The sequence below is a fragment of the Henckelia pumila genome, unplaced genomic scaffold (assembly GCF_033568475.1).
Source record: "Henckelia pumila isolate YLH828 unplaced genomic scaffold, ASM3356847v2 CTG_525:::fragment_3, whole genome shotgun sequence".
NCBI classification, from domain to species: Eukaryota; Viridiplantae; Streptophyta; class Magnoliopsida; order Lamiales; family Gesneriaceae; genus Henckelia; species Henckelia pumila.
Window position 1 is genome coordinate 2,729,869 of NW_027331857.1, and position 24,759 is coordinate 2,754,627.

Here is a 24,759-nt window from a genome sequence, read left to right on the forward strand (position 1 = left end):
GAGCGATCCTTATCCTTATTTTGGATGGCCAATCGACTAGGAACTTAATTTAGAATATACAATAATTAAAATACATGTTTCATGATTGTCATCACATGTTCAACCTCATATTTATTTATTATAATATATTTAAGATCTTTATCTATGCAGTTTGTATGAGTATGCAGATAAAGCAAATGCCAAAATTGAATAAATAATAATTATATTAAAATAAATATTTTTTATTACACTTGAGTCAATAAAATCTCTATCCAACAGTTGGCTTGCAGGGCATCTAATCTAACAGAAGTAGTAGTAACGGGCTTCTGTAATAAAAAAAAATCCCCAAATAAATCACAAGAAAAGAGCCTAGTAAAAAAATAAATGGAGAGTACTGTCGGGAGGGGAGCAAGACCCGGTCGTGAGGTTCTCCGCCTCTTAGCAAGTCTTTCGTCCATATCTACACGAGTAGACGACTCTCTGCTTCATTGGTATTATCATTATTACTATGGCCATCATTTTCGGAGTAGGAGTAGGAATAGTTCTAGTCCATATTTGTAGGTTTAGAGATATTATTTATTTATTTTATTTTATTTTGTTGCCTCTTGTAGATTCTAATAGGTGCACATTTATAGAAATGTCAAACAGTTTTTGCTGTAACTTCTTATAACGAATATGTGCAATTAACTCTCTATAACAAATATATTTTTAGTTGCAACTCCCCCATTTACTTAAAAATACAATTATGGCCTCCTTTGACTTTAACACACACAATATAACCTTTTTATATATTGTTCATGTTGCTATCTTTTTTTTCATTTTTGGTTGTTTTTTTTGTATTCACTGGATAAATTAATAATTTTATATAAATTTAAGTTATTGATTTTAAATAGGTTATCTCGGTAAAAATAATTGTGACTATTTTTATATATTTTTCACGTCCGTCCACGGTCCCGTCTATGCGCTCGTAAATCGATTTTTACTTAAAAAATTTTAACTTTGAAAATAATTGGGTTAAATGACATAATTAAATTTAAAACATATAAACAATTCACATAATTCACATAAAATATCATTTAACCCCTATTAATATATTTTTTAAATAATCAATTTCCTAGTTATGCATGCTGGTTTACGTAAACGAATTTTCGGGCGTTACACAAGAAGATTCATGTTGTTGATGATACGTTATATACCACTTGGGATGCTGAAAATTATATGGTTATGACATGGTTGGTCAATTCAATGAAAACACAAGAATGCCTTAAAAAAACTTTGTATTGCTTTCAATTTGGTGATTACAAATGATGTATCCGCTTTTATAGTAGTGGTTTTCTACCATAATGACCAAGATTTATTTGATTTGACGGTGAAGATTAACTCTCCAGAAGCTTCTCGCATCTATACAAGCTTTTATGCTTTCATCTACATAATTCTATACAAGTTCTATTTGTAAAAGTGATCAAGTGGTTGAATGAACACGTTATTGTATTCAATATTTTCTGGTTGAGAGTTTTTTCCTTTGCTTGCTTTCACAATGACCTGCAAAACCAACATATGCATTAATAGAATTTTAGGTATTGATACTTTATAAAGAAGTATTAGTAATATCTTGTACCTTCGATTTCTTATAATACTTCTCCAATGGACCTTTTTTTCGAAGCTTCTTAGGGGCTCCTTTTGTTTTAGTGTACTTTGGATCAAGAACTTTGCAAGTAGAAGCTTGAGTCGCATCATCAACATGATCAGACTGTACTTTCTTGCTTAGTGGTGATACCAAAATATGGTCATAGCCTGATCGCAACTTTGATATACCAAGATCACTTACTTTACTTTTAATCCACTCGAGTAGCCTTCGAGTTTCATCATCATTATTTGCAACCAAATCTGCAACATTTGTAAATGCTTCACATAACTTCTCATAATTTAACTGACCAGGAGTAATTATCCATCCATTATAATTTATCTTGACCCTCATATATAATCTACTCACATTCTTCCTCCAACGTCGAAGTATATATTATCAGGAACCACAGACAACTTATTATGGATCAAAACTGTGATAGGATGTCTACAAATTATTCCCCTGAACTCAAATAGGTGACAACTACAAGAAAATGTGCATTTATCTCTCTCAAACACAATTTCAAACTTTTTTTCCTTAATTCTCTCACGCACCGTAAAATCTTCTGTGACCACATATTTCGTACCAAAAGACCCATCCTCAATGGATTCAATGTCACAATACATCTTTTCTGTCAATTCTTGTTGAAATTCTTTAAATTTTACAATGGTATAAGCAATTTGAAATTGCCTCTTCATATCGAATCGAGTAATGCAAGGGACCATCTGGGATAAAGACTTAAAATCTTCTTGAAACTCTTTCTCAACTTTACTCCTTAGAGCTCGCTCATATTGCTCCACGAACTGCTTTAAAGATGTTTTTGAATGCACATACTCGTCAAAACAAGCATTTATACCCTCACTCCATTGAGTTATTGACGTTCCTGCCCAAAATGAAGTTTTGAGAAAACATGGAACCCAACGACTTCTCTCCCTAAAAATCCCGATCAACCAATCATTATTTTGCAATCCATACATTTCAAGCATAGAAAACAACCATGTTCGAACTCATTTGCAGTTTGTGATTCATATACCAATTCGTGTACAGAAGAGAGTATGAAAGCCTTTTGACAATGGTATTCAAATTTTTAGGTAATTTCTTAAGTATATGCCACAAACACCATCTATGTTTTGTGTTAGGAAATATTGTTTCTATGGCATTCTGCATTGCCTTGTCTTGGTCAGTGATTATTCCTTGAGGAGTCTGAAATTCCATGCATTCTAGCCATATCCTAAACAACCATACAAATGTCTCTGTATCCTCATTAAAAAGTAGACCAAACCCAAGTAATGTCGATAGTCCATGATGATTTACACCGACCCACATATTTTATGTATTTGTGTCTCCAACTCAACCACATATATTTCCATTCTAAATCCATGATGGTTTACAAATCAAGTTATTACATATCAACAGTTATACGGAAAATTGCAAATTTAGTCATGTATATTTGTCACTTTGCGATTTCGGTCTTTTATGTTTTCATATTTCAGTTTTAGTCCTATATGTTTTGATTTTTTGCAATTTTGGTCCTTTTTATTAAAAAAATGTTTACGTGACACTGTACACGTCAGCTCCACATCAGCACTGAATTTGTGCCACATCAGCACCACATCGGAAAAAAGACTAAAATTGCCAAAAAAATAAAGATAACAGACTAGAACTGAAATCTGAAAATATAAAAGACTGAAATCGCAAAGTGACAAATATAGAGGACCAAAAAAATAATTTTTCCATAATTATATTACATATCCACATATTCTCACTTACTATCACTAATATACTTACATCCATTTTTATTCCATCAGAAACCAATACAATTGGTTCTGGATTGAATCGGATTCGACACCAATATTGAATCAAATTGGATACTTGAAAATGGATCCAGAACCATTTAATTAATTAATTCGGTCCCGAAACCAATTTTATAAGATATACAAAATAGAAATTGATAAATAAATTAAGAATTGAGAAACGAAGAGTTGGATATATTACTTTAATGTTTAAATTGTGATGTATTATTCGTTGTTTGATAAAACTTTCTTTCGATATATAATAATGATTAAAGGTATCAAAACAAAGTATTGGAACCGATCGACTCACAACTCGATATAACTTACCATTCAAAGCGCACCACGAGGCACGTTGGGCCACCTTTTTAAGCAGATTGGAAAAATACTAACTCAACTCATCTATTTTAAGTGACAAGACGGGCTAACCAACAACTTACCGCAACTCACCGTTAGATGAAGAGAGGCGGGGCGGAACAGACTGGTCGGCGCGCCATTTGGTGGGTTGGAAAATTACCAACCCAACTCAACCCAACCCACATATTTCATGTGGTGGGACGGATAAACCAGATATGTCTAACTCATTTTGATATCTATTGAAATATATTGAATTAGAATGGAGATATATTGATTCTAGTTCAGTTTCAAATTGCAATCGGTTCAATTCAGTTTCGATTTTGGATTGAGTTACACTCTTAGTTAGTTCGATTAATTCGAAACCAATTCAACCGTCAAAAAAAAAAAATTTGAACCAATTCAAGCCGATATTCTAGAGGATTGTTCCAGTTCCATATCCCATATATAATCCGATCCATAAGATGCCTGACAGAGAGCCAATCGACATTCACCCCAGAGAGGGTGATGATAATCTGATACCGATGGCAACTGGCAAGAGAATGCATTAACCAGTCTCATAAATCCTTTCGAACTTGAACTTATATCATCAAATGGAAAAGTCGCAAGAAACTAGAAATCTAGGAGCTATGCTTCTAGCAAAAAAAAGTGTTGGAGAAAGAAGATAAGAATACACAATGCGTTTTCACTTCTTCCATGCATCATATGTTGATTCTTCTAAACAAGAAAATAATTTTTCAACCAGTCCGGGATGGCCTTCCCTATTTCCACCTCCTACATAACAAAAAGGTTTCATTTGGTATAGAAAACGATAATAAATAGCAAGGGTACCGTTATGTAAAGATTTTCACCCTTCATTATTAAAGAGAAAAAAGAGTATATAGCGGCTAGGACGAGGCCTAGTCATTGAGAGAATAAGATTTTTACCTTGAAACTATGCTATGGATGCTGGACATGGAGGGGAGGGTTTTGCCATTAAATCCTCCAACTCTAGAATAAGATCAGATTGTTTCTTCGTCAGCCCTACCATTTCGTCTTCCTTCTGATATATGATCTCCTCCTCCATGAGGTTCTCCAAAAAGAAGTATTTTTCAGGGCACTCCCCTAAGCTACTTGTTCCGGAGAAAGCTTCAGCCTTATGATTCAATAAACAGCTGCCAGAATCATCAGAAGATAATACTGTCTTTTCATCAAGACTAGCATCATCGATATCATGAGCATCGATGATTTTCATGGATTCAAATAAGTTACCACCACCTGAGTCACAAGAATTTAAGTACCTCCTCTTCTTCAAGACCTCTAGTGGTGCCCTTTTCTTCTTCATTTTTTCAGTGAAGTTCTGCAGAAACATTTGGTCCTTTAGGGACTCCATCAAGAAATTGATCATATGTTTTCGCTTCATTTTGGTGATGTCGAGACGGTGTTTAAGAGAAGCCAGATGTTTTTGTGCATTCTCTTGCTGTTGCCTAAGCATCATTATCTCTTCATTGGTAGCATTTTGTTCGGACCTCAGTGTCTCAAGATCTGCCTCCATGCTATTCTTGGTTGAATCCAACGAGTTATACACAGCTCCTTGTCTGATTTGAGGATCGTACTTTCTTCTTTTGATGTTCTTTAGCAAATGCTTCTTCCCTTGCTGAAAAGTTTTCATTGGCAAATTCCCATCTGCCTAAATTAATCTTTCTAAATTGCTGCAAATTATCATGTTTCAACAAGTTCCAATCAATTTTGACATTTACAAACAACATACAGAACATAGAACATTCTTCAGTGAAGCGAAATGTCAATCAAAAAATATAAAACGAACACATGATCCAACACAAAAAATAAGCAGCACTTTGGTTTACAGCGATACAAAACAAAGGAAAAAAATAGCAGAAGCCTTCTATAGTCCGAACCAGACATAATCTACACAATGAATGTCGAGCATAAGGCAAATTAACATCAAAATGAATTTTTCTATAAAAGCATTATCAAACCGTGCATTAAGAAAAGAGAAAAAAGCTTCAATTGGAAGAAATGAACAGACTCCAAGCTAGAAAATGCCAATACTGGATAATATGGAATTATTTTCCATAGAAACTCTTTCACAGCAAATCCATAGCCGATCCTTCACTTTCCCACTCAAAACAAATCTGAATACTGTGGCGAGAAATCAAGACTACTGCATAGACACTAGCTATCTCAAAATAATATAAAAACCATCATAAAATACAAATCACTATCATAACCAGAACAGAGATACATGCCTTATGATCATAAAATTCTTCACTTCAAGTGAAAAATGTAAGAACAGGGCTAATCGTCCTTTAAGAAAAATACAACAAATTGCCAATTTTTTTACTCAAATATCGTACACGAAAGTATTTCCATTGGCCCTTAACTTCAAGAAAGATGGAAACCCGATAATAAATCTGTCCCAAGCAAGCAAGAAACAGAACTAAAACACATGGATTGGGAAGAAACTATGCAAGAAATCACCCGTAGAAACTGTAATGTCACGATAAATAAAAAACCAAAATAATCCAACCACTGATGCTTACATAAGTGTTTAGTTGACGAACAAAGCTAGAGAAATTGTTGTGCTTGAAGTGTTTAGGGAGCAAATCAGTGGACAACCTGTGAGGATCCCAGACAACAAAACTAGACCCCGTACTTCTCCATGATACTATAGAATCAGTATTGGGGTCATTCACAATCTCATACGTTTTCGTCAAAAATGGCGGTGGCCCCATTTCTCCAAGCCTTTCTATTGGCCTCGGCATCTCCTTTCCTGGAGCCTCCACACCATCACCATCACCATCACCATCACCGCCACAGCGGCCAAAAAAACCACCACCAACGTCGGCATCTTCTGCAAGAGATATGTATGGCTTTCCTACGACACCAGCAAACGGTTCATTCTCGTTGGGCACCTTCATCACTCCACCATTTTCTTCGTTTCGCTCCACATTAAGCTCATTTGTTGCTGTTTCAGGCCCCATAGTTGCAGAACACGCGACTTTGATATACTGATCACTTTACCACGCCGATTATATGACTTGTGATATGGCTTGGTTTACAGGTGGCGCCATGGCAGGAATGAGAGAGAAATACGGTGCCCAATGAAAATCTTTATTTTTCTTTTTCTTGTTTTTTTTCCGAGTTATTTACAAAAACAACCCATATAAAATGTTAAAAAAATATGGTTCTTTCTTTGTGAAAATTTAATAAGCATCAAATCCCTTAACTTTTCAAAATATTTGCACGTTTTTACTCTCAATATGAAGAATGTTGAACACGCGCGTTGACTGAGTGTGTTTTTACCAAATTTCAGCCATTGATACGAAAATACCATCACACAAATCCCTGCACAAAATCAAATATTTTTACATGTCTAGTTGATTACTTGATTAATCAAAAATATATATATGCCATATCGTATAATGTGTTGTATGTATTTGATATAACATTTATTTTTACATGTTTAGTTGATTAATCAGACACACACACATATAATATACATACATACGATCGATATCGTACGCGAATTGCATCTGTAATATAATATATAAATATAATGTGTTGAATATATGATATAACATTTATTTTTTAAGGTGTTTGAATTTAATATGATATGCATTTTTCGTAATTTGCATTTTTATGAGATTTTTTTTTTTTTGCAATTAAAGTTGAGCATACCAAGAGATCAATTAAAATGTTCCTTCTTAATATATACTAGTAAGCATATGCACACGATGCGTGCATATAAATTAATTTTTTTTCGTGTATTACAAACTTGTATATGAAATATAATAAAAACTGGATAATTTATATTTAATGTTATGTTTTTTGTTATTAACTTTTGATTATTTATTTTATTTTTAAAAAATTATGGTATAGGTAAGGGTATTTAGGAGATAAAAAATGGTATGACGTAATTTACCAAAAATAGTTATTATTCATGCCTCAAACTTAATAATATAGAGGAGATATATATATATATATATATATATATATATATATATATATATATATATATATATATATATAAACTCATGTAACAATAGGGATGACAATTTTCTCGGTTTGAGAACCCGCGGAAAAAAACCGAAACAGGGCGTGTATGAAAAAAATTTTTGAGTATGATAAAAATCCCCGAAGCATAATGTGAATGAGTTTTGTATTTGAAAACGAAGATGTGGAAGACATCCCGTCCCCGCCCCATCCCATTATCATCCCTATGATGTGGCTTCAGATCAATATGTGATATGAATTTTCGATTCAATCTAATCAAAAAATATATATTATTTTTTAATGTCAAAATTACTTTTGATTATAAATCTAAATTAGGTCGACATATGACTATCTCACCACTCTATTGAACAAACTATTACTTCTGTCAAAAATTACTTTGCATTGCAAATCTAGATAAGTCGGTACTTCTAACAAACAGACCTACTCATATAAATATTCGTATTTGATTTTGCAAAATGCACCTTTGTAATTCGAAAGAGGTTGACGCGAATATTTTTATAATCTTTCACATCTAAATTTTTCTTATTTAATCTTCAAAGTATACATGCCGAACGTATTACATGATAACATGAGTTGACCCACATTGTTTGAAAAAATCATGTTCGGTTTTGTGTATTTGTAATTTTGCGATTTGTTATATTGTCAAGTTGTACATGCATATGTGCAGAAAAACATTTTCACACAGAATTTAAATAAATTCTAATAAAACTATAGTCTCAATCCCTGATTCGAGCCTAACTCCAGGATAACTTATTTTGCAGATTCACATAACAAATCAAACTGGAAAAATGAACAATCAATTCAAAATTAAACTTGACCTCATAATCGCTTCAAACTTCGTGCTGATCCCAAGCCCAGTCGCTAAAATTCGAGCTTGCATAAAATATGCCTAACATACAACCTGCCTCAGATTTATCCTTTCCTTCGACACTAAATTGCTCCAAGACATTCTCCACAGACGATTCCACAATCCCTCATTCGAACCTGGGGATTGATGAAAACCAGTTTCAAGGATGAAGGTCACCCCCAAACTTCAAGAACTTAAAGTGATCAACGTGAGATTTTTCCAGCTTCATATAAGAGTGTGCCTTGACTTAGTTTCAGCCTCAAACTTCGCTGCGAACGCTAATGTTGACTGGACGGCCCTCTGCACCAAACTTGGTGAATTTGACAGCGACATCCAAAAATTGCTGGATATAGTTTGGGGATGTCCCGCTGATGCTGATTGATCACATGGGCCACTGAACGGAAGTAGGTGTGTTTTAACAGGAAAACTTACAGGGTGTAGTTGGTTTCTCTTCAGTTGATGACAAAAAAGTGCCATTTTTATTATTATTCGGTCCCCCAAGGATGAATCATCTGGTTGATTTTTGTCCTGTGACACGGAATTTATATGCAACGGTATAGTCGCAGATGTTCTATTTGCCTCACCATTCAAGTTCCACGACAAATCTGTCGCATTTCGGCTTGTCTGATCATGATCTTCAAAAGAATCGCCACTCTTGGGCAACGGACGAGTTTGTTTACCGTCAGCCAACTCAGCCATAACCATCTGTCCAGCTTCTTTAAATCTATCCGAAAAGAAGTTAGAGAATGTCTTGAAACTGGAACCATCTATGGAGGATTGAGCAAAAGATAAGAAATTTACTCCTCGGGGTCTCCTTGAAGCCAATTCCTCAGGCGTCTTGTTCAACTTATTAGTGCTGCTTGATACTTTTGGGTTTGCTTCATGGAGAACCTTAACAGCATCCCGGATTTCCGAACTGATTCATCCCGTTTGAGCTTACTGTTTTGACCAAGCGAGATATCGGTAAGGAAGCAAACTCCTTTAGGAGCATGTGCAACGGTCCTCGAGAAAGGCTTAGCCACAAATTTTGCTGAGCTATTACCAGATTTCCCTGGAGAGGAAAATTTAGCATCGTTTTTCTGATGGGATGTGAGAATATCTGAGGAATTACTGGAGTTTGAGTTATATAGTTGAGGCAAAAACTTCATTTCAGGCCTAGTGACTATTGATGCCGTGAAAGAGCCTGCTTTTTCTGGCCCTTTAGGCTGCTCAGATTTCAACTCAGGCTTCAAGGCATTATGTGGCACGGATAGAATCTGGGTTTCCAGTATCTGAGATAATGTTAATTAAAAAACTTGGTAAAACATATCTAAACATCGACTTACTGTAGTAGAAAGCAAGAGAAAAGTGACGGCACCTTAACTAACTAGAATCTACAAAAGAAAATATTACCTTGTGTGAAAATAAGCAGTCAGCACCTCTATTACAAAATCCTGTTGACGTATAATTGTTGCATGGATACTTGGATAGTTGATGATCATATGGGCAGTCATCTCCTTTCATGCAAGAGCTACGGGCAAAATGACCGCAGGGCTGTAAGATATAAGATAGGCATTCTTTAAAAGATATAAACCATCAATCTCTGAAGGACTTGATCCATACAATAGATATTAAACCATGAGTACACATTTTGGTTCAGGTGCATAAATTTTTAAAACAATTTTAGGAATACATGTTGGTTTCCCCATCAGAAAATCAAGGTACTGCAGAATTGAACTTCATAATGCACCCCTCAATCACATATTCATAGCGGACCAGCGTGAAAGATAAGGATGCATGCTCTTGAACCCCAGCATGATACAAGACTTTGCCGAGATTCATGCAGATATGTATATTACAAAAACATAGCAGTTGCAAAGTCATACCTTAGATTTTGTCAAGGGTGTTGTATCATGGGAGAATTTGCACTTCTCACCCTGTACAAACCACAATGAACAATATGAGTGCATGTGAGTGTCGTATTTCCTAGCATGGGAATGTAGTTGCAGGATCAAGTATATATAAACAACTAAGATATGACTCATACGACGCATCCAATATCATAGGTTGAGGATAAATACAACCTCATGGCACTTCCCTTGCAAATAGTGACGACAATACATTATCTTTTTTGGCTGTGAAACTGTTTGCAGCTTTAATCTTTTAATACCAAGCTTCTGTTCTTTTCTGCTCGTTTTCTTTTCTGCAAGTAACATTTTGGGCTAATTATAGATTAGGACACATATCAAAGCTAAGCTAATACATGAAAATCACATTTGTAATTGTCATAGTTGTATATCTTCCTTTTACAAACCTTTTTCTCAGCATTTCTTTCCTTGGCTGAAGAACCATTCTTCCTTTTATTGGTTCTGCCATCTCCTTCCTGCATTAGGATCTCCAAATGTCATCAATCTTGAGATGATTGCAAATTGTTTATATTATATCTCAATGATGGCTTATAATTCAAAGTCCATGCAGTGCTGAAAGTTCTCTATTGCCGTACATTTTCAACTGCTTATAACAAATCACATTTGACAACAGTTTCAAGGATCTCGTCGGACACAAATGACGAGAGAAACTTGTCACGAGAGAAACTTGTCCTTCCTCCCATTCCAGTGATTAGGTTTTATTTTTCTCACTCTAACGATACATTTCTTTGTTTTATTCAAGTGCTGTAATGGAGGAAGTGAGGAACAAAGAAGAGACTGGTGTTTGTCTCTGTGCTCTCATTGGTGCAATATTTACTTTTTATGAAACTCCAACAAGCTACATGTAAGAAGAGTAAATAGAGGAAATACCATATAACATCTCCCTATTAACATGAGAGATAAAATTTGTATTTCTTCCATGCAAAGTCAAGTTCATAAGTATTAAATTAACTTATTTTAAAAAAAAATAATAATAATATTAACTTAAACCGAAGCAAAAGAAGAGTCCAACCACCAGGATGAAATAGTGAACAACTCTGAATCATTTCAGGACTACTCTATAGCAAACTGTCAGCGAAAACAAAACAAATTGCATACAGTAGCAAATCAAAATAAGATGAAAGAATATCAATTCTGGCCATATCATGTTGCAGTAACAAGAAGTTTACATGAGAAAAACATTTCATGCCCCAAGTATCATCGAAATTTCAGATAAAGGAAGGTAACAAGAATAAATCAAGGTATGCAAAGTTACTAATGTAAGTTAAAAATGCATAACACTAAATTTCTACAAAAACTGCTTATATTGACTGGAAAATCTACTCGGTCAATGATATAAAAATTGTCATGTAAACTAAATTGGTGTAAATTTACCCCCAAGAGTCAGGCCAACAAAACTCTTTCCACTAAAAGTCCCACGATCTTGCATTAGGATTATGATGACTCGTGTAAGAATAACTACAATACAACAACAATGATTTGAAGATGCAACCACACTGTTGCATCAAGAATCTAAAAATTATATCAAGCAAAACAAGGAACATGCATAAGAAACATATCATACCTTTTTGGTGGTAGCAGAAATTGGATTATCATGGATATGCTTTTGGAGGATTATGCCAGACAGAGGTAAAGTTTCGAAAAAAGTGGGTACAGTATCAAATCCTTGAGTTTCCATATCATCACCATCAACAGAGCTTAGGGCCTGAATATCTAGTGATGGCCTGGATGATGCTCTATGTTCCATCTTCATACAATCATTTTCCTTGTCCACACGAGTATCATGTCGCGGGAACCTCCTGTCATCACTCTTGCAAGTGAAGTCTTCTTTATACCCATTGTTCTCAGAAGTATGTATGGATATCCTTCCCAAAGATGCAGCATCATTAGATAACGGATCAATTGACATATCACAGACTCCAGCTTCAACATATATTTCCCCTTCTTCGATCTCTTCATCCACCCCTGATGTAGACACAAGCTTCTCCAATTCCATCTCTTTCAGCTGCACTTGATGCTCAAATTCTTTAGAAGTATTGACCTCCAGTGCAGAGATGTTCTTTTTGCTGTTGTTTCCCGATTTTGGTGATTTAGAAACCATATCTGCACCGAAACAAGAGTCGAGAACTTCAGAAAAATCATCAATAGAGAATTCCTCGTCCACTGTCAGCTGTCCCATTGAACCAACATGAACAATATCCAGATTTTCTTGCTCTGTGGCATTTTGAATAGCACAATCGACATGCAGGTTTCCACCAATCAAGAAATCCCCACAACTCATACTATCTGCTTGTGTGATTACCTCCTCTCTATTTGTTACTACCTTCGCACCACCCAATTCTGTTACTGTTGCACGTCCATCGACCAAATCTCCATCCTGAAAGCCAACATTTGCCACGCTCTTATAGATCCCATTTCCTTGAACTAACATGTCATTAGGAACTAATAATTCAGCTGACTTCAACTCACCATGATTAATTTGGGTATTTTCATCACTCCTCGTCTTAAACCAACACCTTCGCTAGAACCTTCGCACAACAAAAAGCAGGAATCATATTACTACTAAAATTTCACCAAGAAAGTCCATGCAGCATGAAAAAATGCCCCAAATTTCGAAATAATTCAACCATTTGATGTACAGATAAACTCAAGTCCTCCTAGTTTAAAATAAATCAGGGCTATTAATATGCTTCAACGCAACATTTCAGAACTCCTCCTAGTTTAAAAAAGCGCAAAAATCGCATACACGATCACTTGTCTCCAATCGAAGGAACACATATACAGATGAAAACGAGCAAATGCTTCTTTTTTCCCCCTAATTTACTTCAATCCGCTAAATTTAAAACACGTCAAGTATCAAAAGCGAAGTAACACAAAATTGAATGCCCGAAAGAAATATCGCATCACCGTGAAGTTGAGAACTGTCGGTGTAGCAGTGAGAGATAAGTTGGATGAGATTGAGGTACGTCTGGCTGCGTATTGGCCTTCGGAGACGAGGCGGGAACGACAGGGCGGTTGCTTCAGACATATTTAGGGTTTGAAGCTGCCTCGGATCCTCCATTAGAACGCCGCCGTTTGAATTTCGAGCTTTGATGTTCGGCGATTGGGATGATGTCTACCGGGGTAAGCAGACACGGCTACCTTTTAACTTTTAAAAGAGGTTTTTCGATTAAAGCATCTGATATATGAAAATTTGGGCACTTAGCTAAAAGCATCTGATATATGAAAATTTGGAAAGCAAATATGAGATGGTCTCAATTACATTGTTGTGCACTTTGAGATATATCAAAATTTAAGACGATTCTCGGAATGCACCTTTTATGCCCAGCTGTCTTTCATTTCTTGACACAAGCCTCCTTTCGCGAACGAGTCAACTTGGAAAGATCTGCTGTCAGTCAATAACAAAACAAAAATGAGCATTCTTTAGGCCGTCATCAAATTATATTATGCAGTAATAACAGAGTAGGCAGCTCCTGTTGTTATTGTAAGAAAGGCAGGTGTATTGTAACCAACTAAATATCAACGTTATTGACCCGATAGAGGCTGCACATAAACAACATTCATTTACTTCAATTCAGATTTTTTCGTTTATTAATATTTTTAATGATCACTGCCAAAGCTTAAAGATCCGAAGGTTAAAGATCGAAAGCCACTGAGCACATGGAATGTAATCCTAAAATCCCAAATGAAAAGATACCCAAAAAAGAAAAGCGAAACAGAGACAAAAACAAAAACCAAATATGAAAAACTACCAGAGAATGAAAGTAACAAGAGACCACATAGAAAACACCGGAAAGAGGCTAAAAAATCAGAGCATATTTAATTATTCAACAATCCTTTTAATTCCAAAATTTAAATTTGAATAGATCTTACATAACATCTGAAATATCCTTGTTGTATCAAGAGTATATTATCCATATGATCTACATGCCAAATACACATATGATACGGTATGTAGGTAATAACATCTCATCGTCTAAAGATCACAAATCACTAAAACGCACTTAAAACACAAATGGCTAAGGCTTCTACCCAAAAAAAAACAGAGCAATCAATTTCATCAGGACGTAAAGATTTTTAGAAAATGTTACTTCTTGAACCTACACCCAACAACAACCAAATAAATTTCGTCAAATTGCACAAATTTTGACCAGTTTAAGGGAGCGAAACAAGGAATCTTGAGGAGTACAGAGTACTCCAATTTTATTTTTCTAATTGCTCTCATGAGGTCTAATATAATAACTAAAACACACACACATTATGAGAATGTCAAAAGACCAAAGGAAAAAACCAAACATTAACAAGAGAAGAGAACACTGAAGATTGAAAGTACGAAAAGGCTACATGAAACACAGTAGACGGGGGATAGGAAATCAGATCATATTTGAATATTCAACAATCACTTTTAAATCTGAATAGATCTTACATTAACATTTGGAACATCCTTGCTGTAACAATAGTATATCATATATGATCTACATGCCAAATAAAAATACGATACAATATGTAGGTAATAACATTTCAGCATTTAAAATCACAAAACACTAAAACCAACTTAAAACTTAAATGGCTAAAGTTTATGTCCAAGAAACAGAGTAATCATTTTCATCAACGAGGAAAGATTTTAACAATTTTAAGGGAGTAACAAGAAAACTGAAGGAAAACTCCGATTTTCTTTTTCTAATGGCTCTGATGAAATATAATTCAATTTAAAAAATTAAAATACACATGGCACGTCACGAGAATGTCAAAAGACCAAAAAAAAAGTCACGGGACAAAAACAAAAACCAGAGATGAAAACTAATGAAAACATAGTAGAAATTGTTACTTATTGAATTTCTACCCAAAAACAGATTTTGCCACAAGGATTATTCACGTTTTTTGACAGTTGAGAGAGTTCATTAGCTTAAGCTAAGGTAAAAGCCAGGTTTATTGAGATGACATTGTTTATAATCATCGCATGGATCAGTTACTTGACAAGCTTAAACAGGAATGTTAAGACGATTAAAATGATCTCATCCTAACACATAAAATTTTGAAACATAACGCATATCATATAGGTACAATTATGATGTCAACAGTAAGTGATGTGTGATATTTCTTGATTACTTGGTCTCTTTACATACAACTTGCTGATCAAATACAAGATCCGATTTGAGAAGAACAAAGTCAATCCCATTACTCAAATCTCAGAAATAAAAACCTAAACACAAGCTGCCAGAAGAAACAGTGGTTTAATATTTACCACATGCTTGGTCAATTGAGAATAGCAATTTTCTGATTCATGATTTTAGTTCCAGAGAGTTAATAATTGCCAAATTAGTGCATAAAAGAGTTTCTCCAGATTTGTTCCCTTGAAAACAATTTTCAGCAGAAGAAGGATAAAATTACATTCAACCAACATACAATTTGCATAAATTTAAAAATAATGAGATACACTGACGAAAGCTAAGCGTCATAAGAAATCAAAAAACCCAAACAAAAACAAGTGAAGATCAAAGTGGAAACACAGAACACCGAGAATATCCAAAAACCTAAAAAAAAGGTAAGTGCAACGCGTATGATTTGATACAGTGATACCCAAGTATTCCTAAAAAGAAAGCGATATAAACCATCAACAAAGTAAAATTAGTTTTTTGTTCTACTAATCTTTTCGATATTTGAGCGGGCGTAGTTAAAAGTATCTGGTATATGAAAATTTTGAAAGCAAATATGAGATAGTCTCAATTCTCTCTGAATGCACATTTTATGCCCAGCTGTATTTCTTTTCTTGACACAAATCTCCTTTCACAATCGAGTCAACTTGGAAAGATGTCGTTAACGAAACAAAAATGAACATTGTTTAGGTCATCGTCAAATGATAATTATGAAGTAATAAAAGAGTATGCCATTCCTGTTATTATTGTAGGAAAGCGAGATGTGTCGTAACCAACTAAATATCAACATTGTTGACCCGATGGAGGCTGCAAATATATAACATTCATTTACTTCAATTCAGAGTTTTCCAGTAATTAATACTATTAATGATCAATGCTGAAACTTAGAGATCCAAAGCAAACGAGCACATGGTAATCAATTGATATTTGGCCAACTGTTAGATTTTCATTGTAGATATTCTAAAATTTACAGCTTGTAACTACACTGGGAGAAAACTGAATTCAAATAGACATCTCATTTCCAACAAGCTCAATTATAAGTCTATGACACTAGCTGACGTGGCTAATAAATCATTTTCGGAGTTTTTCCCTTTCATAATATTAGCTACTTCCAAAAATTTTCTAGAACTGATCTTACTTACCCTCACAAAACAACATATAATCATCAGATTTTATTTCTTTCGCTTTCCTCAACGCAGTCCAAATCCAACTCCATAAGATGTGTGAGTGAATATGTAATATAATCAAATAAAACAGGGCAATCATTTTTCTGTAAAAATTGTATTTCGCCACGTACTACGTTCCTGAATCAAATATTTCAATTACAAGTACAAAAAACACCGAGAATCTGAATTAGTAAAAGAATAAAACAACCATCATGCTATCATCAAGGTAACCTCAAAAATAGTGGCTCGATATGTCGAGGTAAAAGCGAAACAGATATGAAATTATTAACAAGAGATCACATAACTCTTATTATAAACACATCACTGTTCGAAAGTTTGACAGAACGGGTGAGAGTAAAACTCATGCTTATTTTTAATACATAAAGTTACAGTAGGATATAATTAAAATGACAGCACACACGCCTGAACATAAGTAAAATTTATATAACATTTGAACGCCCCTACCACATCAATAGTACATTGTCCATATGCTGTGTACCAAATAAAAATATGGTACAGTATGCAAGTAACAACATCTCATCATGTAAGGATCACTGAGCGCTAAAATGAATTTCAGACTTAAATGGTTAAAGTGCACTCATGTCTCACACCAAAAGAAGCAATCGAACATTGATGTTGATTCATTCCAATGAATTTCATAACAAGGCTGTTTCCTTCCACTTTGAGATCCACCACGAGTTGATCACATACAACGAGCCTATTGATACTAAGACTAACAAACCAAATTTCTGCATTTACCTCAAAAAAATAAAATAAGTGTTAGGTTCATAGAGGAGCAGCAGGAGATTACAAAATCTAACTACCAGAGCATGACAAATTTAATCAATAATTGGGCATTTGGTCTAGTTGAATGATCCTCACATTGGGTGCGAGCGGTCCCGAGTTCGATTCTTGGAATGCCCCAGCTAAATAAATGAGTTGAAACCGTACAGATGTTTATATGTACCCACGTAACGGGAAACAGGGGATATAAGACAAAAAGTCAAATCAGTTAGTCATAACTTAACCAATACTAAAATATTCCAGATGGACTGATTAATCTTATGGAAATAGACATTCACTTGGAAAAAAAATTACTGACCTAACGTATAACCACAAAGCAATTCATTTACAAAGATGTCCATACACTTCATGAACCCAAAAAACAAGAAGTAAATAAAAGGTTATGAAACACACAAACAAGCAAAAGCCAGCTAAGCTCCCAAAAAAATAGAAACAATGTTTACTAATAATCTAAAACTAATCGTGGTAAAAGCAAGCGAAAAATCAACAAACAGTGATACATGAGTATGGTTTACACTTTTGGTGCGTGAAGTAGCCAAGTTCAATTTTTAGAATTCTTCGCAGATCCTATATACATCACTACCACAACACACAATGAACAAAAAACAAATTGAAGGCCGTCACAGTTTCAACAAACCAAACCAGTCGAAGCTCTCCAATTTGAAGAACGGGGACAACGAATGCGAAACATATCAAGAAATAAGAAAACCCAAAGAAGAAGAAAAGAACATGAAACTAAATAAACCTTAAATCCAAACACGGCACAGCAGAGAAGAGAAGAAAGACGAAAACTTGGTAAATCGAAGTGAGATATTATAATCCAACAAATCAGATAACCCAAACAAGAACAAGAGAAGATCAAAGTGAAACAAAAAACACCTGCAACGTCAAGAAACCCAAAATAACAAAACAAAAACACGGAAGACAACGAACCCAGTCGAAGATCTCCAATCCCAAGAAGAGGGAACACTCAACACTGCGCCGAAGGATCGAAAGCCGAAGGAATTGGATCATCTGCTGTGTTGAGCAAAAAGCAACGACACCGTATTCTTTTTCTTTTTTTCTTCGTTTTTCGGTTTTTTTTTTTTTTTTTTGCCTTTTTTAATTAAAAAAAATTATTCTTGGCAAAATGTATTAGATTTTGACATAGTTTCTTTTGAAAAAAAACACGTGCACAACTTTGGGTTAAATTTATTTTGAATGAAATAATATAGATAGTTTAATTTTATTAGTTTAGATTTTTTTTAAAATTTAAATTAATTATTTTAAATAAATTTTTTAATGTAATAGCATTTTTGTAAGCACGCGGTTAGAAAAATTTCTCGAGTTGAACGTGTATTTAACAACATAAATTAATTTTAATTAACAATGATATAATCAATTTAATTACATGATTTTGATGAAATCGACTAAAGTTGATAATAAAAAAAATACATAGTTATTGGACTACAATTGATTCATTAAAATATAAATGATTAAAAATATCATACATCAATACATACATGACCAAAATTGATATTTTACCTAAAAATTTTAACGATATAAGATTATTAACATGCTAATGCTTGAATTAAAATTTTAGAATATTTTCATCATGAATTAATGTTCGAAATACTTTATATGTTTAGGTTGTTGATTAGACATACTCACAATATAGTTTATAGACAAAAATAAATAATTCTTACTTGATAGAGGGGAAAAATAAGGAAAAAAAAGAGAAAAAGTAAAATAATTGGACAAATAGTAACACGAGGGAAAGAAAAATAAAATAATTCGACAAGTAAGCACGAGGTAAAGAATTCGACAAGGTCATATCAAATCCTATACAACTTTGTTGACACAAAGGGCAAAAACAAAAAAGTTAAAAAAAGGGCAAAAAATAAATAAAGAAAAATGGTGTCGTTTTGGTGCACAGCATCACGTGCTGTTTTGGTTAACACAACAGAGGATCCCCTCTCGAATTATAAGTAGCTGAAGAAAGAGCAAGTAACGAGAAGCGAAGTGATCCGTATTCCCCAATAAAAGAGTGTCATATGCAAATAGCAAATGAGTAATAGCTGGTGAATTTCGATGACATCTAATGCCTCTCAATTATCCCCTCGATATGTACCTTGTAATGAGTGAGGTTAACCTTTGAGCATATATCAAGAACAAGTAAAGGGATAAGGGACATCCTTGTCTTAACCCTCGAGAAGGGGCAAAAAAACTGGAAAGATGACCATTTATACGAATTGAAAACTGAACGGTGCTCAAATAGTCCATGATGCGATTAATCCATTGAGTTGAAAAACCCAATCTTCCCATAATAGCCTTCAAATAACTTCATTCTACACAATCATAGGCTTTGTTCATATCTAGTTTGATTGCTATAAGGCCCTGTCGACCTCTAGATTGTCTACGTAAAGTGTGCAAACACTCAAAGCAACCATAATGTTATCAGTAATAAGACGCCCCGGAATAAGATAAAAGCACTCTGCTCCGTATCAATAATGTGAGGAAGAAATAATGTGAGGAAGAAACATCTTCAAACGTTTAGTCATGACTTTACACGAGTTTTGCTATTACATTACACAGACTGATCGACCAATATTATTTAACCAAACGAGGCTTTTTATTTTTTGGGATAGGAGTTGAATAAATTGTGTTCAAAACTCCAATGGATGTCTTGCCATTAAGAATATTCAGACAAAGCATCGAAATTTGCTCACCAACTAAATCTCATTTCTCCTGATAAAACCCAGCATGGAAACCATCCGACCCCAGTGCTTTCCATGGTGTCATCCCATATAAAACCCTACGAACCTCCTATGATATTTTTATGTTTGCTATTTCAATTTTTTTTTTATCATTGATTTGTTTGTAGATCTTCAACCTTTATTTTTCGAAGTCCTTCAATCTTTAACTATAGTCTCTTCTCTAGACCAAGCAAGAGAAGCAAGATTGTGATTCAAAATGCAAATAAAACAATTAACACACTACCAAATTGTTAATCCACACTACACATAGGCCTAAACAATTACATGGATTCTTTCTTACAAAACAAGTACATGATACCTGAAACTCAATTTTCTATAAATCAAATATCATCGTCACCTATGGTTTTCTCAATAACATCGATACAATATCCCACAGATCTTCTCTGAGACATAGCATTTGCAAGCATCGATCGAGCTCTTTCATGGCGACGAAGCGTGAGGACAGTATTCAGCACTGCCCATCTCACTTGACCATCAGCTTTCTTCTGGGTAAAGCCTAAGCTTCGGAGTAACTTGTCCAACTGTTGGCCAAAAATGTCAAGAATGAGAATTGCATAGACAAGACCATTTGCCAAGAAAACAGTATTACAAACTTCTTCGTAGAACAATTTCCAACTTTCGCTCAAAATTATTGATTATACAAACTTGGCATACATCATTCGATTTTAATAAGGAATGCGATGGAACAAGGAAATGTCATTGTCCTACTGGAATGTGTTTGGTGAGCGCAAAACGCAGAGGCAAAATAAATCTTATTTCCAATGGTTTCCTTTCAAGAAAAAGGACTTTTAATTTTTGAACAACTAATGTATTTTATCTTCAGATGAATCTAAGATGAGTATCAAGGATGTCAAGAAAGAAGAGCATTTCGATGAACTTAAATGAGCAGAGAGCAACAGAACTGTGTTAATATCTGCAAGGCCTCCTTCTGAATAACCAAAAAGAAGATACTCTGTTGCCACGCCAGCTAGTGCAATACATGAGAACTTGTCCAGTGTCTGAAAGAAGATTATCAACAATTACTTGAGTTACATAGACAAACATTGACAACAATACCATTAACTAACAAAATAGAAACGCTACATACTGTGGCAGATACTTTTCCTCTGCTCACCTGAAATACAAAACAAGTACTCCCATTAATGAAGGATAAGCATCAAATGAATGCACCACTTCAAAATATGCAGCACTATTCCTTTACATAAACCATGACTTGGATATGGACTTCAGTCAACTACTCTGCCAGAATAAGCGCCAAAAATTAAAATCAAGCCCACAAGAAAGAATCCATAAGGTAAATTCAATAACTCGTCTATACATTATTTGCAGAGTTTTCAGTTATCATTGATTGATGGGACACCTTCACCTTAGGATTGGAAATGAAAAAATACAACGCATTGCAATATCTGTAAAACAAAATAGATCTGAAGCTATTCCTCGAAGGTTTCTGAAATTATACTTGTACAACTGAGACAACGGAAACAACCCCATAAAAAATTTGATCGAATAACGAAACCTTGATATTTACAAGCGAAATACAAAAGCTGAAAACTGATTTACTAGCACATTGTCTCATCATCCTCATATACAATTACGACGATTGAAGCAGAAGCAGACATGAAGAGCACACCAGAAGTAGAAATGTCGGAAGAAAACATACTTCTTCAAGAAATTCGAAGTCCACAAAAGCAGTCCCTGCTTGAACATTAAGAGATCCTTCATTCTTTAGAGCTTCCAAACTGGTTAATGTATACCCCCTTGGCAGAATTCCAAGCAAATAAGCAATTAAGAAATGGCCAGCCTCATGCTATGATAACAACAAAGAGTCAATATCAATTTAATTTCGTGGAACAGTGGGGTGGCCTGAGATCCAGAATGTCAGTAATGCAAGAACACTTGTATTAATATATCTATCTATCTATCTATATACGCATATAAATATATTTATAGATAGAGATAGAGAAAACTTACTTGAACAACCCTGTTATGGTACTTTTGACTGAACGAATGGCCAAGGGTATCAAGGACCAAGAAACTGACCCCTCCATTGAAATAAACCTATGCATAATCACTTTGAAGCAAATAGTAATCATATAAAGGCCATAAAACTGTGGAGTAGAGAACTCATAAAACAGGATACAGACATATACGTCATGCCTGCAAGGCTGCAACTGTTTAGAAAACTAAAGCAACGCCAGTGGTTATAATCTATATACGAGAAAGAAAGAGCGTTGCAAAATCACACATATTTGACCAGGCTTATTGGTGCTCGATGAAAATGGCCGAAATATAAATCACACTCATATTTATAAGAATAAGAACCTGCTGGAATGAACTTCATACCCATGCAAAAGATCCCTGCCAGGGTTACAACGTGTAAAGCAACCACATTGATATGAAACAAAATAAGTGTTTCAAATGGTAAATTCCATTTTTTCCCTTGAAGAAAATTATCTTAACCTTTAGCTTAACAAATCAAAAGTTTCACATTTTACCCATCTGTGTTGCGTTTCGTTCATGCAACAAACTTCTCCAGTTTTTAGTACTAAATACTGTAAGTGCGCTTCAAAAGGTTAGGCACAAATATACATTGAAAAGCCAACTCATGCCCTATATTATGAACATAATTTCCTTTTGTGTTGCATTCAAAATTTGAAATTTAGGCTGTTCTTTGAATTCAAATATCAAAACCAGATTTACATAATGTGTATTTAGGGCAGCGTGAGCCAGAGTCACAAGCGAGGTGATGCATAAAAGGTAGCATACCGCATCCAACGTCCACAGAAATAACAAGCCCAGAGACAAGAAAAGGATCTGCCCAGGGCTCAACCCAAATACTTTCCAAGCAGCTATTCCTCCCAGTAGAGCAGCAGCCTGCACAATTCTCTCTATAGAACCCAGTGCGGTATCAACTGGTGATAACAGAGCCACAGTTTCTATTCCATTCAGTTTTAATTCGTCCAGAGTGTAGAGCCTTTGGGGTATCTGCAATGAGTCTATTTAATCGATGATCGAGATGGAAATATAAATTCAAAACTTAAATGATAACTCGAGTAAACATACAAATTTAAAAAATGTGCCTTATTACCGAATATTCCTGAAATCAAACATGAAATTTGATCTTTATCAGGATAACTAGTTAAAGATCTTCATCCTAGGAGTCAACTGAATAACTATACATTTCATAAAGAAAAAATTGGGAATTTATCTGATTGCTTCAATAAAACAAAGTTAAGAAGGAAACAATTCAACCCGATAACCAAAATCAACAATCCACGACTACGAAAATCACACAAGTAAGATTAATCGAACATCAGATTCACCTGGCGAGCGGAGCCGAAGGCTCGGAGGCCCCCAGGCTTGTCCTTCAAAACCTTGACTATACTCAAAGCACCCTTTTCATTTCCTTTGCTCAGCTCGTTATCCACTTCCTCCAACTCCGGCCACCTCAACCTTCCGACGCCGGTAGCCTGCGTCTGCTCTAGTGCACTCGCAACTCTACGTTGGCCAGTGGAATGTCTACAAATTGCTCCATTCCCATGGCAATACAGCATAATATGAGTCCCCATTTTTTGGACAAATGATCGATTATTTCCATCAATATATGTGGGAACACCACTTCCACTTGTGTGGATAATCTATTGGAAAAAGTTTTTTGTGAACCTCCAACTTATATCCATTTGCAATTCACTCCCAATATTTTGGAAAAGGAAAAATTACAAATTTAGTCCTGTCATTTTGATCCTCTATGTTTTTACATTTCAGTTTTAGTCCTGCATATTTTATTTTTGGCAATTTCGATCCTTTTTATTCAAAAATGCTTACGTGGCACTGTACACGTCAGTTTCACATCAGCACTGAATTGGTGCCACATCAGCGCCATGTTGAAAAAAAAGACTAAAATTGCCCAAAAAAATAAAGATAGCGGACTAAAACTGAAATATGAAAATATAAAGGACTGAAATCGCAAAGTGACAAACATACAAGATCAAAAAAGCAATTTTCTCTTTTGGAAAAATAAAATACGTGTCTATTTTTATATTACTTTTTATTAACATATAGTTCCATATTGTAAAAATATTAAGAATTTTATTATTTGTTAATACGAGTATTTTATATTGGGTTATTTAGAAAGAAAATTGATGAATTTTTATTATGAAGATTGGTCCTGCTTCTGGTACAAGTAATATCATGCACTTTGAGGGGACATCACGTTGGTGGTAAAGAACAAGTAGTATCGGTGACTTGGAGTTAGCTAGGTGGTTGGGAGGCAGTTTGGTTTCTTAACTGTAGGACCATTTTTAATCAGTAATCAAACTTCAAATATTCAAAAAGTAATCAAACTTCAAAAATTCAATA

The 24,759-nt window shown here is 34.6% G+C and overlaps 3 protein-coding genes, 1 long non-coding RNA gene and 1 pseudogene across 6 annotated transcripts; all 5 read right to left on the reverse strand.

Moving 5' to 3' along the window:
• Positions 1 to 1,968: 1,968 nt before the first annotated feature.
• LOC140873104 (protein FAR-RED IMPAIRED RESPONSE 1-like) lies at positions 1,969 to 2,580 on the reverse strand. The gene has a single exon (XM_073276085.1). It carries the CDS (start codon positions 2,578 to 2,580, stop codon positions 1,969 to 1,971), a length of 612 nt encoding a protein of 203 aa, XP_073132186.1.
• A 2,101-nt stretch (positions 2,581 to 4,681) lies between these two features.
• Positions 4,682 to 6,731, reverse strand: LOC140873105 (heat stress transcription factor A-2-like; annotated as a pseudogene).
• Positions 6,732 to 9,525: 2,794 nt separating this feature from the next.
• Positions 9,526 to 13,004, reverse strand: LOC140873311 (uncharacterized). 2 transcript variants are annotated; one of them, XM_073276406.1, is made up of 8 exons: positions 12,988 to 13,004; positions 12,821 to 12,895; positions 12,083 to 12,621; positions 10,905 to 10,973; positions 10,675 to 10,793; positions 10,477 to 10,527; positions 10,004 to 10,144; positions 9,526 to 9,882 (listed from the first exon to the last, which is right to left on the reverse strand). In XM_073276406.1, exons 3-5 carry the CDS (start codon positions 12,617 to 12,619, stop codon positions 10,746 to 10,748), a joined length of 654 nt encoding a protein of 217 aa, XP_073132507.1. In that variant the 5' UTR covers positions 12,620 to 12,621; positions 12,821 to 12,895; positions 12,988 to 13,004; the 3' UTR covers positions 9,526 to 9,882; positions 10,004 to 10,144; positions 10,477 to 10,527; positions 10,675 to 10,745. The 2 variants fall into 2 exon arrangements, with proteins under 2 accessions (XP_073132507.1, XP_073132506.1); XM_073276405.1 differs by lacking the exons at positions 12,821 to 12,895; positions 12,988 to 13,004 and having other exon boundaries at positions 12,083 to 12,812.
• An 11-nt stretch (positions 13,005 to 13,015) lies between these two features.
• On the reverse strand, positions 13,016 to 18,722 carry LOC140873312 (uncharacterized). 2 transcript variants are annotated; one of them, XR_012147995.1, is made up of 4 exons: positions 17,723 to 18,722; positions 13,834 to 13,906; positions 13,426 to 13,696; positions 13,016 to 13,046 (listed from the first exon to the last, which is right to left on the reverse strand). It is a non-coding gene; the product is annotated as an uncharacterized lncRNA (long non-coding RNA). The 2 variants fall into 2 exon arrangements; XR_012147996.1 differs by having other exon boundaries at positions 13,781 to 13,906.
• Positions 18,723 to 20,556: 1,834 nt separating this feature from the next.
• Positions 20,557 to 24,014, reverse strand: LOC140873060 (uncharacterized). The gene is made up of 7 exons (XM_073276044.1): positions 23,724 to 24,014; positions 23,167 to 23,385; positions 22,372 to 22,458; positions 22,061 to 22,207; positions 21,488 to 21,514; positions 21,303 to 21,398; positions 20,557 to 20,921 (listed from the first exon to the last, which is right to left on the reverse strand). Exons 1-7 carry the CDS (start codon positions 23,967 to 23,969, stop codon positions 20,721 to 20,723), a joined length of 1,023 nt encoding a protein of 340 aa, XP_073132145.1. The 5' UTR covers positions 23,970 to 24,014; the 3' UTR covers positions 20,557 to 20,720.
• Positions 24,015 to 24,759: the final 745 nt, after the last annotated feature.